Source organism: Grammomys surdaster, unplaced genomic scaffold (genome assembly GCF_004785775.1).
Source record: "Grammomys surdaster isolate TR1022 unplaced genomic scaffold, NIH_TR_1.0 203, whole genome shotgun sequence".
NCBI classification, from domain to species: Eukaryota; Metazoa; Chordata; class Mammalia; order Rodentia; family Muridae; genus Grammomys; species Grammomys surdaster.
The window spans coordinates 8726909-8744250 of NW_021604648.1; the positions used below are offsets into that span (position 1 = coordinate 8726909).

The following is a 17342-nucleotide window of genomic DNA, read 5'->3' on the forward strand; positions in this document are numbered from 1 at the left end:
AGTGAGATCCTGTCTCCAAATAGCCACTGTCTCAAAATATTTAACACTACAATACAAGACACAGAAAAAAATAGATTATGAAAGACACAAGAACATGTGGCATGTAATTATGAATATATTTAGAGGCTTACATTTATGTATAATAAGAGAATCATTGTTCAGATTGGACCGAAAGTCAGCAAATCTAACAATTTTATATTAATATTTTGTTAAGATAAAGGAGAAATAGCTATATAGCTTTAAAAAGTTAATATATATTCAACCTTAAAATCAGGTTTTTTCTAAATATTCATCTTTAAATTGATCAAAAAATAAAAAAATACATTCACTACAGTAATTTATAACACATAATTATATTTCACTATAGCCCATTATATCAAAAAGGAAAGGGAATTTAAAAGGCCTATACATTTTTTGTGACTATAATTATTTTAAATCATTATATAAAAACTTAGATTTAAAGATTTAAATACATGAAAAATATACTGGAAGGAAGAATGATTTTATTTCTGGGTATTATGTGGGATTATGTATACTTTTCAGTTTCTTGGCAAACTTTTTTTTAAATTCTGTATAATCAATATGTACTTACTACCATAGAACAGTGCAATTAATGAAATAAAAACAGAAAAAGAAAATGGAAAAAGTGTGCCGGGCGGAAGGGCAAGTTCAGTAACTAAGTCCTCATTTAGTTCTCTCAAAAGTGATGGGCAGATGCTGCAAACAAGTTTTCACTCACCCCTTCCTACCTGAAGGCGATGTTATATATAGAATACATAATACATGATATATGATATATATAATCCTTGATAACCTGGGGCTATCAAAACACCAGGGCAAGACTGCTTGCTTGGCTTGAGGACTGACACACTGTACTAAGTCATTCAGAGACAATTTCAGGTGTGTGTTTTTGCTTCTTATTGCCCCTACAGATGCTACAGTGGTATTTAGGCTTATAGATAGCTTGCTGTCTCAAGTGGTAGGAGAGGTCTCAGGAGGTCTTGTTATCTTCTGGGGATGAAGGTCAGTTCTTTTCAACAGAAAACAATACGTGTGACAGCCCAGATGAAAAGCAATAAGTGGATTCATGAGGTCCCATGCTCAGATAATGGGTAATTGATGACATATGAATCACACCAGACACATTTCTTGAAGGGGCAAGATTATATTTGATTATGCACCAAGGACTCCAGCTTTAGCCCACAGAAAAGAAGTGACACTTACGAGGCACACAGGAGCCAAATTTATCAGGAAATTCAGATATCAAGTCGTCATTAATTCGATCCTTCATGGGGCCCAGGATAATCACTGGCCGGGTGTAGTTTACTGCAGACAGAGAAAGGAAGATGCAGTTGAAGAGGGAGATTTAAAATCCTGGAATGCGGGTGCAGTCCTGCACTTTTGCAGACATGGTTCTTCATGGCAAACTGCCAGCTACTAAGATGTGCTAAGGACCTTAACCTGGGGGCAAATTACCCATAAAGCCCTGCATGCAGAAATGCATATTTAGCCCTTAGGATGTTGACTCTGCTGCTTTCTGGAATTTACTAACAAAGAATAAAGCAGCTGCAGCAGCTGCCAATGAAAAGGACCAGGAGTTTTGTTTCTTTTGGATTTTAACCCAAAGTCAAAACATCCGAGATTTAGGGAGCCTAGGAGAAAGAACCCCAACCCGGTTTTCAGCCATTGTTTAAAATCATTGTTACTAGTAGAGACACTTTATGGATCTGTATCCACTGGGGCTTCCTGATTCCTTTGTGTTTTTGAAGGTAATTTAGTCTATTTTGGTGTCACTCTCCATCTGATGCTTCAATGTTCTCTGCAACTTCTCTGCACGTCACTATCAGCCTCTGTATGAACATCTCCAGAGAGGTAGACTCAGACTCCAGGAGCAGTCTGTAGGCGGCCTGCCTCTGAGGTCTGTTAGGAAAGCTGGGCTGGCAGCAGCTGCCCTGAGCTCTTCCCCATCAGCCCTCCAGCTCAAACCCTTAAGTGATTTGGACATGTGCCTTTTTACTGAGACCATTGAAGGACTGTTCTGTCTGTCCTCTTGGGAGCTGTTGCTGAGCCTGGGTCTGAGTATTAAGCAGAGTTTGGTGTCACCTGTCACAGCCCGGAAATCAGGAACATGGCCATGCCAGGAAACTTACTTTCCTGCCTTGTGACAGGTTCATAGGAAAGAATGAGATCTTCTTGTCCTCCTGAGAGAAAAGAAAGGAAAATTATAGTTGACAAATGACCAGCCACACTGAGAGCTATAGTTCCTGCTCAGAAACACAGGAAATATACAACGGAGGGTTAATTTTCCTTGTGCTCTCTCCTTGAACCATTCAAAATTCCCTCTGTCTTCATAAAGCTCTAGTGTTTAGTTATCACACAGTCGTAACTCTGTGATAACGGACTGCTAGCTCTCTACTCTGGGCCAATGATCTGAGAAAGTGCTTTTTATCTGATATTAGAGGAGACTGGCCTTTTTCTCCACATGCACCTACCATCATTGTACTGTGAACTAAGTCAGATTTATAGCAAGGGAACTAAGTGGCAATAAACTGATACACAGAGCAAATTAAAAAAAGAAAAAAGAAAAAAAGAAATGGAGTGTCATGCCTCTACACCAACCATTACAAATAAAGCCACTTAGGAAAGAGTCTATCCAACAATTTCAAGCTACTTTGTCAGAATTTCTGATTCCTTTAATTTATCTTCTATCTTCTATTTTATTTTTCTAAGTATATGGTCCAAAAGCAAGTGTCTATTTCATTTAAGATATATAAACTTTATCAGAATATTACTACAGGATGTTAGAGGTTTAGTCTACTACTTACTCAACAGTAATCTGTCCTTGGTCAGTTAAATTGGATTGAAACTGAGGATACTGGGGTTATAGGTGTGAGGCAGAGCATAAACTTAACAAGTGGGAGACCCTGCTTCCAGTTCTTATCTCTGCTGCAACCTGAGGGGTGTGTTCTAGGCTGTTAAGATTGCTGCTACCTCATGTCTGAAGCTTCAGGATGGGAAGTAAGGGCAGCAGTGATTTTCCAGCATTTGATTCATGTCCTCTGTTTCAGGGTTGGCCTTGAGTCAACTTTGGCAATAGTTTTAAATCAAATTTATACACTAGACCAGCTAGTTGGTCAGGGGATGCTTTAGCTCAGCTGCAAATCCCAAATGTTCTGCTTCTATATTTATATTAGGTTTAGTGTTGACCAACCTTTGGTGTGAAGATAGGTTACGGATGTTCAGTATCTGTTGGAGGAGGTTTGGGATAGGAGGTTGTCCTTTCCAAGGCCAAAAGACAATGAATCTCATTGCTTTATACTGTACTACAGAGTCTATAGGTTGACCATTCCAGACATATTTAGTCTGCCAATATGAGTTTCTCTTTCATAGCTCCAGCACGAGGGGAAAGCGAGCTGTTTTCACAAAAGGTGGTAACTGCATGGATAGTTTCAATACCTGCAGCTGATTTAGGTAGTTCTTTTGATATGTTAGTAAGTGTAGAGTACGGAGGCATTCTATGGAGCCTTGGTAGTGGTAAGAAATGGCTGCAAACTAAAGTCATGCTTTACATCTACCTTGAAGAGGGCTTGCTGTTGGGATTGATGCTAAAGCCTTGGTCTTCTGATCTGGTCTTCTGATCGCCATTTGCAAGATGGGTGGAGAAAAAGTTGGAGGGAGAGTAGCATGGTTCCGTAATGGTGGCAATAGACTCTCACTTTATAGGGAAGGCCTGGGAACTATCAGGAGAATCCCAATAGTGAGATAAAGCTTCAGGTGTCAGGTGGTTGTTGTCATAGTCTCCCCTCTACACTGGTCCTTCCATGAGCACAAAGGCAAAGCCCCATCCATCACTGTGATTCCAGCACTTAAAGATGACAGAGCATTCACACCGTGATTTCCGTTGTGAAAAACAAGATGAGTAATGAGCGCAGAGAAAGGCTCTGCTCCTCATGTCTGTGAATATGATCACTTCACTTATGGGAAATACAGTTTCCTCTAAATAACCGTAACACGTCATGCTTCTATTTGAATCTCTTTCCAGTCATGCTGCAGATCACCCTGATGGGATCTTCCAAACGCAAATCTTAAATAACATCTGATGTCAGTCTGTACCACATGTGATTCAGAAAACCGGGACAAGCACAGCTTTTCTTTCTTGAGAGAATTGTTTATCCACTGTCTTGTGGTACGTTTCTTATGGAAGGAACTTGTTTTCATTCAGAGCGGTAGTACTGGCAGGTGGTAACATATCATCCTCTAAGCATCCCGATTGTTATGGCCCTGTGCAAACATGTACTGTGTGTACATGGGAAGGAAGCTGTTGGAGAAGCTGTGAGGTTGAGGTTATATAAGAGCTATGAATTCAGCACCATATGCCAATTTCCATGCTCTAGTCAAAAAAGACCCAGTGAGCAGTGGAGAAGAACCAGAGTACAAAGAACAAACCCTAAGGCAATGAAGAGAGAGAGAAAAAAAAATGCATGTCTCCATGTCATTCTTCAGGGCCTTTGCTTTCCTATCACTGGCTTCTTATTTCTACTAAATTTCTTGGGTAGTTGGTACTCTGGTGACCCATTTTAGATATGGAGAAGCTGAGGTTCAAGTCTTCAATGAGGTCCATTTGCTTAGCTATTAAGTGGCAGAGCCAAGATTTAAATCCACATCGGTTTTTCTCTGTTGAGTATATTATACTGTCTCAGTAGGATGGGAGATGTACAGTTTTCCATGGGACTCAATAGAGCTTGCAATAAACAAAGGGCGTGGGCCACAAAAGAAGGCAGAGTCACCAAGAGGCCCGGAGACGTCCAAAGAGGTCTGCCTGTAAACACCAGGGCTTTCTCTTACCCTTTGTTGGTATAACATCTCCATAATCACCCTTAGTTAGATTCTCTCTCTTTCTTTCTCCCTCCTCACAAGAGTTTGGCACTTAGAATAACAGCTGGCAAAAGGTACAAACTATTCTTGGTCTTGTTTTGGCAACTTCGTGGTTGGCAGTGGGCAAGCAGCACAGGCTGTGGGTTTGCAGCTGTCAGACACTTGGCAGAGTTGTTTTCTAACAGAACCCTGCACAACACTGGGTATGTGAATCAGGCGCCTGCTGCAGCGAGGCATGGCTAGAGCAAGACCCTAGCCCTCTTTCCCGAGAGAGAAAAAAGAAGCTTCTGTTCTTCTGGGGTTTTGGAAACAAAAAATCAAAGGGGTGGGATGGGGCTGGGGCTGTTAATGTTGTGTATAACATTCTAAATTTACTTCTTAGTGCTTGCACCTGATGGCTATTAAGAATCAGTCTGCTTCCCAGAGTCTGAGAATGTTAGCACCAGGACATGTTAGGGTGGCGAGTATGGAGCCCATGGTGGCATTCCTCCATTCTGTGCCCTCAGTGGGACTCATACAGCAGTAACTGCCTGAAGTGTGGCCACAAAGATCTTTTATGCTCATTTCTTATTTTCTTCTTCTTTTACTAGTCTGGATGTTTTGCCTACACGCATGTCTATGCATCCTTGCATGCCTGGTGCCTGTGGAGGCCAAAAAGGGGGTTGGATCCTCTTTGAATGAGAGTTATAGACAGTTGTAAGTCTCCATGTGTTTACTGGGAATCAAACTCAGATCTTCCGGAAGAATAGCCAGTATTCTTAACTGGTGAGCCATCTCTCTAGCTCCTCTATACAATGCTTCAGGCAGCTATTTCCAATTGGCTACCGTTGACATCTTGATTTCTATCTATTTGTTAGCTCAGTGCCTCCACAGGATAGTCAGAAGATTAAATTACTCAACCAAGAGAAAGCCATTAAACTCAGGCTTAGTATATAGTTAACATTAGAAGCAGGTTTTGCCTTAATAATCGGGTGAGTGGTACAGAATGGTTGCAAAGTATTGGCTTACATAGCAAGAAGCTGAGTTTCTTATAAACCATAGGGTGAAGAGTGCACGGGAGCCAGAATCACCAGCTTCAGGGCTACCGCTTACTGGTGAGGTACAAAGCCCCTCAGGGCTCTAGCTGACTCCTGTACAAAGTAGGCTGTCAAGGTAAGACCTCCCTAGTAATAGCATCATCACACTAGTCAGATGAGATAATCAAGATGAAAGAACTAAAGGTAGCCATGGGCAATGCTTGTGAAGAGTGGAGTAGCACAGAAAGTATGAAGGTCAGGGTTACCAACTTTTGCAGAGAAGTCTGGGGTCTCCTCATCTCAGAGACTACACTCAGGCCATTTCCTCAAGATCCTCATTTGGAATATCCTAACTTAACTGATGAATACCAATGGACAAGAAGGATAATTGCCAACTCCCACATATCCGTTTTTGTGTAAAGAGCTTGATGGAGCTTTGGGAAGGTGGGTCATTAGCTGTGGAAGTTTGTCGGGTGTTGATAATTCCCGTTTGGTATTTACTGCCTCCAAATACAAGGACATTTGGAAGGTATATACAGAAAGGCCAAAACAATGAGCCTTAACTTTACTGCTTTATTGGTAGACAGAAATAGGGAACTGTTCAATAGTTAAGGTTTTGAAAGTGACATTTATATAATTAGGCAATATGCATGTTAATTAATTAACATTTTAGCTGCTACTCAATATAGTTTTACTTGGAAAAGTAATGCTTGATTTAGTGCAGCAGATGTCCAAAATATGTTTTAGAAGTGGAAGCTTGTAGACATGCATGTGCAGGGTTGTGTGTCTCCAGACTACAGTGTGAATGGGGCTCTGTGCACTGTGCAGTACAGTAGCCTTGGACAATTTTGTATCATCCACTTTTCATAAAGCTATCCTGTCTCCAGATTGAACACTTTTCATATTGGCAAAGAGTCTATCCATAATTGTTTCTATTACTATTCATGAGATATAAAAAAGCCAGATTATAACAAAAGCCAGAAATTTAGTGGAAGAATATCAAAGTTGCTTCTTTCTAGAACATATGTCTTGGCCATGCTTCTGTCTTTTTGTCGTGGCACTGCCCCTTACAGGAAGTTCCTTTTTCCCTTTTGACGAGTACTCTTCTTTTCAAAGTGGAGCACACAGGTCACTTCCTGTCTGGAAGTAGTGCAGCTGTGTTGCTTGTCCTGGAGTGGCACTCCCGTTCATTTATTGAACTCTTTCTCGCAGGACATGTGCACTGAGATCCAGCCTTGTTCAATTTTCATATTGTTTTTTATAGTGCTGAGAAAGGCAACCTTGCTTGCAGAAGCTGCCAAATGAAGTCTTGACTGTTGCTTTTAACTTTGGAGGGAATCTTGCATGTTTGACCCTCTGTAATTTGACATGCTGAATATAATGATTCTGTTTTAGTTGGTGTAGCAGATAGCTGAATTATGTTTTAGAAGTAGAGGCTTGTAGGCATACATCTGCCTTACTAACATAATGATTCCAACTCCAACTCTCTTCTCATAGGTAGGTTATGGGGTGTAGAATTATATCCTTCATTCTCTCAATTAGTATTTGCATGCAGCTGTAATTTGGGAGAATAAAATAGGGTTGGTGTCATGTGGCACATCACCCCAAAAGCTTGAAGCTGAGGCTTAAATCTTAAATCCTATGACTTAGTGGTTCTGGAAAAAATATTCTAAAACTGTAACTTCCCAAAGAGAAGGTAGTTACTATAGGTATACCCCATAAAGAGGAACAAAGAACAAGGCATGCTATCTCCCTTTCTATGTGCTTAATGGGAGCAAAGTCCTTGAAAACTGAAAAATCAAGGAAATTAGTGTTAGTGGTCTTCATGAAACTAAACCAGTAAGTCACATTTCTCCCCATGAAAAATCAAGAGTGGCTTATGCAGTCATTGAGATAATCTTTGGCCCTTCTTTCTTGGCTAGTTTCTGAATTGAAAAAAACAATGAGAAATGAGAAATGAGAAAGGCGGTTTTTCTTTATCCTAACGTTGGGTTAACCATAAGAGTAGGAAGATTGCAACCATGTTGAGTGCAAGAACTCTGAATCTTTCCATCAGTGAGACTTATGGAACTTTCTCTCTTAATAACACTTTCATCAATATGACAATTATGCAACTTTAATATTCTGCTTGAGCATTTTGTTGCAAGTTTGTCATTTCAGTCTTTGGTCCGTGTCACCTTCCTTTTCTGATCCCTATCACTACCTAACATCTGTCTCTAGTGTATATGTTTTCCACTGTCTACCAGACTCCTTCAAAACCCGTCTCCAACTCCAGATCATATGTATGAATCAGCACTCTGCTTCCAAAGGCATGGTTTTATAATACATCATACTATAGCTGGATGGAACAGAGATGCCCCAAACAATTCTACTTTTCAATTAGTATTCAAGCAGAAGACAATACCAATTTCTGCATTGGTATTTATTTCTGTGGGTCATATATTGGGCTTGCAGTTTTCTGATACCCTTGCCAACTGTTTTCTTGGGCAACCCATTTTGCTAAGGATTACAAGTTAATAGTAAAGACATAAGGACCCCAGTCGTAATAGGTACTTGTATTAGTCACCAAAGACCAGTAAGTAGGCAGCAGGAAACCATGAGGGCTGATTAGAAGGATGTGCTTGTTATTTGGTGAATATTTCCATACATTAAACAAATGGCTTGAGGTGACCAGAGAACATTTTAAAGTAGTTACCTACCTTTTTCAGTTATATTTAGTGACCTATGAAGCTTTAAAAATTCTTTCAGCATTAGATGAAGCATTTTCATCAACTTCCCTACCATTCTCCAAATAAGGTTAGACACATAGAAATGCTATGTGTCTTAAAATATTAATCAAGGAGAAACTGATACAAAAGGTGCCTGATTTTACAGAACACCGTAAGTTAGAAATATTTCTGTTCCAAGAGCAGAAGGGAAAGAGCAAAAGGAGGAGAATAGAATCATGACTTTCTCTCTTCCAGGGAGGTTACATTGATTCCAGCTGATTGGATGTCAAGATCATCCAGCATGGGAGTCTCAACCAGTTGAGGTTGGAATTGGTATTAGAAAATCTGCCCCTTTGTGCACACATCATGTTAAGGTTCATGGGTGGTACTTGTGTCATCTGTATCTTTCCACATCAAATGCTGATTTTGTTTCAAGCCATTTGCTTTGGAGAACGATGACAAAAAAGGCAGCGAAATGACTACCACAGGCAATGGGGGCAACCGCAAAGAAAAGAACCACAAGCCCAAGCAGTAACTTACGGCAGCTACTTTCGCTATCGCTGGCATTAGAAGAGACGTGTTCTGCAAGGACAGCACAGCAAATTAAAGAAGGATCAAGCATCAGAGAGCAGCCAGAACGGAAAGGACACACCCATGCAAAGCTACTGGAAATGTAAGCAAAGGCAAGTGAAAGGCTGTAGAAGAGATCGCACTAAGAGAATCCAGATAAGAGAAAGATGAAAACTTTATTGCCAGTTTACATGATATCACTGTTTTAAGAAATAAAAAAAGTACCTCTCATTATCAAACAGTAGAAACCCAAGTGATATTCTTTCTATAAATAGTGTGACACATCCATAGAGTGGTATAGGGAGGACAGTGTGTATCCACTGTTGTGTAGGCAATTTTCTGGGTCTCTGTTTTAGCCCTTAATTATTTTGAAGACTGCATTTACCAGCTGATCCCTGGAGTCCCTTCAATTTTATTTTCTATTCAAATACTTTTCAAGCAAATCCTCAGGTCTAGAAGGGATTCTAGCGGCTCTTTCCTGCTTCAGTGAGTAGAAAATATGGGAGGAAGCAATAAGTCTCTGAGAAATGTTTCATGACTTAATTTTTATTCTACTATCCTTGCTGGAATAGCTATTAAATTCTGGGAGAATGGAGCAGACAGAAGATAAATGGGCTTGATACCCAGTGCAGGATTTGGCATGAGTTATGTTTAATGCCTCCTGAAGGACTTGGTTAACATAAGAGAGATATGTATATTGTTGTTCAGCTGACTTGTTGGTTGTGTGTAACTTCATATGTCACAGCATTAAAATGATATATATGCGACTACTTGACTTTCAACTATTTGGCAATATTTAAGAAAGAGAATAAGAAGATAATTACTCTCTTAACAGCAAAAAAAAAAGTGCTTTAAATTGCTTTGATATATACATTTTTCCTGTTGAGGGGATTGATTCTATAGCACAAACCATTCTTCTGTGTGACTTTACGGTCGGAGCTGTGCTGTTAATTTGGGCATATATTTAATAAATCCAAGGACTCATGGGAAAGGTGATGGTATGAATCCATGGAAGGCTGCTCGCTATTGCTGAGTACACAGTGAGATATGTACTGGTAATGGACGGCACCTTCGCTGGGCATTCTGATCTACTTTGAAACTGTGATATAAGGCATGACTGATTTTTTCCCATTAATTAAATCTGTTCAGTTTTTTTAAAAGTAAGCAAATATCTGGACATTCTTGATTCAACAGGGCATTATATATATTTTTATTAGCAACATGCTAAAATGACCTCTTTCCCTTCCAAATCTAAAGTATCTCAGTTCCCACCAGTAGTGCTAGATGACATCCAGATGATGCTAAAATTGATGTATAAATTTCATACTACATTCTCTGTAATATTTCAAAGATAAAGTTTTCATCTTTAAGGAGAGCAGCACTCAACCAGATTTTGTTTTCTACAGCTACATGTCTAAAACAGGCCAGTGAGAGTCAAAACGTGAACCCCGAAAGGCAGGCATCACCGCACAGGTTTATGTAAACAGCTATTGAAAATGCACAGGCTTATGTAAACAGCCCTTCAATGTGAAATCCAACTCAATGGTAGTTTGCTTTATAAAATGAAATGAACAACTAAAAACATCTCCCGTATTACATTCAGACAAGCAAAGCAAAATTGAATATGTGATACATTTGCAAAAGATACAACATCCTGTTCTTATTCCACTGATGCTTCTAGAGTTGGGTTAGGGTTAAAGGAAGGCATAATCATAGCATAGGATTTTGAGACACAGAAACCTGTTCTTAATTGCTAAGTGTAACGAGACATAGACCAAAGACATGAATAAGTAGAAAATGTAAAGGTCTAATATATCTTATTTTTCATGTTATACTACAAGATGAAGGCCTGACAATATAATGCAGCTGGTAACTTATTGATAGGAAAAGATGTTAATATTTATCTAAAACTATTATACAAACGGTTCAAGCAGGACCACTGCAAGTCAGAGAAAAAGAAATCAGTCAAGTTAATAACAAAGAATTAAGGCTTGGATAGCTTAATATTTAGTTTTTTTTGAGAATGCACGTTGCGTTTGACTAGAAGACAGCTCCTTTATTAGTAGCAAAGTATAGCTCAACTATAGAATCGGGCAAGGTCATTACATCTTTCCACTGTTGAAAGGCAGAAGAAAGAATATAAAGTATATTTCTACTTTGCCATTCTAGAACACTTAGCTCACCCTTTCTTTGCAACATGGTCTTTTGCTCTGTGAAACAAAGTTGGTGGCTGAGCAAGTGATGCCATGATGGGCATCCAGACCATGCCGGCCATTGTCATATAGTCAGAAAGGGGAGGTGCTAAATGCAGCAGGATTAGACTGCCTGACACACTTTGCTTTTAAATGCTGACATGCAGAACAAAATGACCAAAAATTATTTCGTAGGAGCATTCACAGCTAGGTAACAAATGAAACTCGTATCGTGTGCATGCTAGGAATGAAAGGCCCTCAAGAAAAGGAACAAAAGCCAAACTCAAAAGGAAAGGAAAGGAAAGGAAAGGAAAAGTTAACAGTGACCATTCCTGGAAACTTACTCAGAGTCTTTGTTCCATAACCGTCGTCACCTAATCCGGGGATGTCCTGCATGGAAGTCCCCAGAGAGAGCAATGAGAGAGGAAGAACAGCCACGGAAGAGGAAGGCAGAAGTCAGTGGAATTGAAATGGATACTACCATGACGGACCGTGTTGCCCAAGCACTCTGGATCCTACCGTCTTACCTTCAGAAATAACACTCACCCCAAACTCCCTGGGCTGAGAAATAAAAGGAAATTTTTGACTTGTAAGTTGAAGCCAGAGATTGTGGGAAGGGAAATATATATATATCAGTGAATGGAATTTTGTTCACTGTAGAAGAATATCCTCACTCCAAATTTCAGAACAAATTCTGCATCCACCAGTACAAGCTCCCGTCTCAGCCTGTATTGAATGGCTTCCAAGAGGGGAAGAGGGTACAAATGCACCAAGCTTGAATCCAAGACAAAATACATATGTGGTGATGTAATCTAATATGTCAGGCCTTAGGGAGTTGCATGATTAAGTCAAGCCTGTTTCTGGTCTCAAAGAAATACTGGTTGGGATTGAAGCCCCAGCTTTGTCAAGGCCCCTTTTAGTTCTTTGTGCAAAACACAGCCCTAGGAAAGGAAGGATCCAGATTGCAGTCAAACACTGGTCACAGTAGTAAAACCTGCCTGCCTGCCTGCCATGTTGTTTGCCTAGATGTGTGGTGTGGGAAAGCCTGTCATGAGTGTTGCCCTGGAAGATTTTTTTTGTCTTGTGTTGCATGTGACATTATCTTCAAGAATCTACTTACGTTCAGGATCACTGGTTTCCTGCTCACTCTGCTCCTTGTTCTTGTAGAATGGGAATTTTCGTGAAAAGATGAAGCTCTTTTTACGCTTGTCATTGAATGACTGTGAAGGAGAAAAGGCATGGGGCAAAAACAGGGGACGTCTAATTGTTGTCACACTCATGCTGACAAAACAACTAGTTTGTAAAAGCACAGAGAGCTGCAGTGACGCAAGCGGACACTCTGCAAAGGTGCTGGAGGATGCAAAAGGCAGACTTGATTTTCAAGGAGTGCCAAGTCTTGATAGTGACACCTGGGGAACATGGCTTTACAGTCACAACAGTCTTTGTGGATGAGTGACAGAGATGTCTTATGGTGGGGTATTCAGGCTCTTTATCCTAGTTTAACAGCTTGACAAGCAACTGAATCTCTCTGAACTTCTGAATCTTCGTCTTCAAGTCATCGCCCTTCTTAGGTGCTGAGAGTGCATGAGGTAGTACCAACAAAAAATACTATACACTTCTCATTTTGTCACTGTCAGACATAAAATGACTATAGGAAAAATAGTTTTTCTTCTCATTGTCTAAGCGACTTAATATTAAATTTGAATTATTTCAGCTTGGCTTTAATTAAAAGTGCAAAAGGAGGCATATAGATTTAGGATACATGGTAATTATAGTGTAATATTTTAATTCAAAAGATAATTTAGTTCCACATTTTTATTACAGACTAGATTGAGAAGCACAGAGAGGTTGAGTCCAATGCTAGTATCAAAGTTTGTTGGCGACAGCCAGCAGGCAATCAACAGGAAGCTGCTAACATGGTATTTACTTGGTGATCACTCAAGCATGAGAGAAATGACATTTGCCCATCTACACTTTGGTAAAGGGAAAAAATGTAAGGATGAATACTGAATACCTTTAAAGTACAAGCTGTCTATTAGTTGAAAGAGGGCTGGATTAAAAATAAAATATATATACTATAGTTATTAAAACTTGTTCACACAATTGATTAGCACATGCTTGTTCAGTAGATTTTTAAAGAAAATTTAATTTATTACATGTTGATTGTTGGTACACAAATGCTTTGTGGGATTGTTTGTGAAATATCTTATTAATTTCATAATCTGTAATGTTTCAAAAATGTCCCATCAGTCTGATTAACATCCATACTTGACTGATTTGAATCTTTTAGCTGCTGAAAAACACTAGAAAAAATTTCCATGGAACAAGTTTTCTTAGTTGCACAGGTTTTAAATGGAATTGCCAACGATAATGTGAAAAGGGGTATTTTAACCCAGGGTTATATTGGCCACTGATGGGAAAAAACATGGAGCCAGAGAGGTGACAGCTTGGAAAAAATTAGTAATTATTTGAGAGATGAGCATTTTGTCCCATGGGTAGGGTGTAGTCATGTGCCCATATTAGTTAGAAGTTTAATGGACTGAAAAAAAATCTTATGCTTCTCTGATCATGTTCATTCAGAAAACACTGATGTACTGATATGTCTTTCACCAAAGTCAGAGGAGCTTAATTTTATGCCAGATCAACAAAAGGTTTATATTTCATTTTAAAGCACTGCTTTCTTGGAACTTAAGTCTGCAGACAGCACCTGTATTTAATGAAGTTTTCTCATAACTTGTAATTGAGACCTGGCAGCCACAGACAAGGCTGGGAAGTGCCCCATGTTTCCTTAAAGGAACATTTCGGATTCTTGCATCACTCCAGTGTCATGCTACTTTTACATTTTAAGCATATTTAAACTCCAGTAACTGAAAGTAAAAGAAAAATATCATGTAAGAATTAATGGCATGTGATATCATGGGTTAGACACTTCTTGTCAACATTACGGAGGACTTTCCATGCAAACAATTATGAATTCTCATGCAAATACAAAATGGTGCCAAGAGGAGAGAAGCCTGGGTGTAAATACACAGACACACACAGATGGAGAATGCAGAGGCTTCTGGGACACCAAGAGGTGTTGCATGCAAACCACATCATTTAAATGGTCTCATGGGTCAAAGGAAAATGAACAAAGAGGTTGCCTTTGATTAATTCTTTCATGTTTTAAAGCAAGGAATGTAACGTGTTAACATTTCCCAAGTATGAAAATGTTGTGTATCATGAGTTCTCTGATTGGACATAATAATACTGAACAGGACACTTTTTAAAAGGACAGAAAATATGTGATACTCCAGAAGTAAAATTATATAACAGTATTACAAGCAAACACACTTTGATTCCTTTTTGTATAACATGGAAGTTTCTGGACCCCTTCATGGTCACACTTTCTTACATGTATGGACACAAAATCAAACTACTGTTCCAGCTCATACAGATTTCAATGCACTTAGAGGCTTAAACATTTTGACTTATGACAGATTATATACAGTCTATGAGGATAGTCTTTATTTTTCTAGACATATATAGTACCAGCGCTTTGTCTCCACTGTAATTTTTCCTCTTAATATAGAAGAGGAATGAATCTGCTTCATGAGTGCTGGATGAACATAATAAATTAGCACTTTTGCTATTTATATAGCATATGGCTCTAAAGTAAAGGCTGATTTCCAGGTCTAGTATCAATTGTATTTTATCATTGCTGTCTTGTCTACATTATGGTATCTTGAATCCCCATATATTGTTTTCAAGGAGAAAACATGATTAGAGATTTTCAAAACACCAATCAAATGTGGCATGGGGTAAGTTGGCATCAGAACGAATTCTAAGCAAAAAAATTGAATCTATTGAGCACTGAATTACCAAGCTTAGTTCTAAGACATCACATGTGTAGACCTATTGGCTACCTTCATAAACTCTGCCTCATCACTATCCCTGTATGTGTCCAAAGTTGCTTGAATGGTAAGCCAGATGAAGTCAGGAATTCAATTGGCTGCAAATATCACTGTTCTTGTGAGTACCAATTTCTGCAAGCCTTGCCTTCTTCATGTTTGTATTTAAAATCATAAGCAATTGACTACTGTAAATCATACAACATACTCTGTTATCCCTGGGCAGTAGTGCCTGGTGATTGCCAGGCCACTATGTTACTAGAGTCAATTATATGTCTTTTTTTTTTTTGTTTTTCTCTTCCTTTTTCCTTTCCTTTCCTTTCCTTTCCTTTCCTTTCCTTTCCTTTCCTTTCCTTTCCTTTCCTTTCCTTTCCTTTTCTTTCTCCCCCCCCCTCTCTCTCCTTTTTTTTGTAATTCATACAGTTGAGGATTCAAGCCCACTCTCATTCTTATGATATTGTAAAAAAAAAAAAAGGAATTTCCATGAGACACATTAGATGCAGTGGCTAGTTAATAAAGCAGTAACTAAGTGGCTGTATATAGCTTAGGTAATGAGGGGTGGAGAGTAGAAAGTGACAGTCGATGGGTATGAATTTACTTTAGGGTAAAGATGAGATTGTGGTGATGGTTACATAATCCTATGAATCCACCAGGGAACACAGAATTGTGTACTTTTAGGTCATCTAACTAATGTAAATTATATTTGAATAAGGACATTTGAAAAAGGAATCCTACCCCTAACCTGCAAGGAAAGAATTATAGCAGGTTTCTCCTGATATGTAATATGTTTCTCCATGTGGTGTAAATATGTTATGTCTTTAATTGGATGTTCTCCAACCCTTGTAGTCCATCATAGATGTGTACATAGAAATCTACAGATGTTTCTGTTGATCTAATTGTGTCTTGTGTCAGTTAAGTGAATACCTTTCATATTGTGACAGACATTATAATACTCGTGCCAGGAGTCAGCACCTCATTGGTGTAACTCAGAAGTCCACTGATTGGTGGGTCAAATGGTATGAGACTTCCTGACTTCATACCACCATAGAATGCTTTGGCAAGCTTTGGCAAGCTTTGGCATAATATGAAATGCATTATTCATAAGGAAGAAAGCAAAAACTCAAATCCTCTATTCTTTCACTTAAACCCCATGTTCTTAGAGATCATGGCATGTGTTTATGCTTTGTATCCAGGAAACCTGAGAACGAGGGACTCATTGCTGTTGTTTTCCTCTCATCTGCCAGATATCCAGTATCTGTAACTCCATAATGTTACTCTTGTGGGTAATGGTGTGCTTCGTTGGAGTTTAAACTTGTACAGAGTTAGAATGTGCTTTGTCTGCAGCGCCTCTTAATTTTTATAAGTACTTATTTCCTCTTAGTTGTATTTGCCTGGAAAAGCTGCTTAGGGAGCATTTTTTATTCTATAAATAGCTCATTTTCACACAGAAAAATATAAAATAAAATATATTAAAGAATAAGTAATAATTCAACCAAAAAGACTTAGATCAAAGTCCAAGGCTTAGATCTCAGATCAAGAATCTGGAGCACATTGTGTAAATATACCACATTTTTTGAATCCATTCCTCAGTTGAAGGACATCTGGGTTCTTTCCAGCTCCTGGCTATTATAAATAAGGCTGCTGTGAACATAGTTGAGCATATGTCCTTATTATATGTTCGAGCATCTTCTGGGTATATGCCCAGGAGTGGTATAGCTGGATCCTCAGGTAATGCTATGTCCAATTTTCTGAGGAACTGCCACACTGATTTCCAAAGTGGTTGCACCATCTTGCAGTCCCACCAACAATGGAGGAGTGTTCTTCTTTCTCCACACCCTTGCCAGCATCTACTATCACCTGAGTTTTTAATCTTAGCCATTCTGACTGGTGTGAGATGGAATCTCAGGGTTGTTTTGATTTGCATTTCCCTGATGTGGTATATTTACACAATGGAGTATTACTCAGCTATTAAAAACAATGAATTCGAGAGTTTCCTAGGTAAATGGATGGAACTAGAAATTATCATCCTGAGTGAGGTAAGCCAATCACAAAAGAACACATATGGTATTCACTCACTGATTATTGGATATT

At 39.0% G+C, this 17342-nt stretch overlaps 1 protein-coding gene across 5 annotated transcripts in view; it reads right to left on the bottom strand.

The window, feature by feature from the left end:
• Window positions 1–17342, bottom strand: part of Dlg2 (discs large MAGUK scaffold protein 2) — a 1293772-nt gene that overhangs the window by 15483 nt on the left and 1260947 nt on the right. For 4 of the 5 annotated variants that reach the window (XM_028770581.1, XM_028770583.1, XM_028770580.1 and 1 more), the window contains 3 exons: window positions 11706–11751; window positions 2151–2201; window positions 1225–1326 (listed from right to left, as the gene is read on the bottom strand). In XM_028770581.1, coding sequence (XP_028626414.1) covers window positions 1225–1326; window positions 2151–2201; window positions 11706–11751 — 199 coding nt within the window. Of the gene's footprint in view, window positions 1–1224; window positions 1327–2150; window positions 2202–11705; window positions 11752–12481; window positions 12582–17342 lie in introns of all 5 variants that reach the window. The other variant, XM_028770579.1, reaches the window with a different exon arrangement.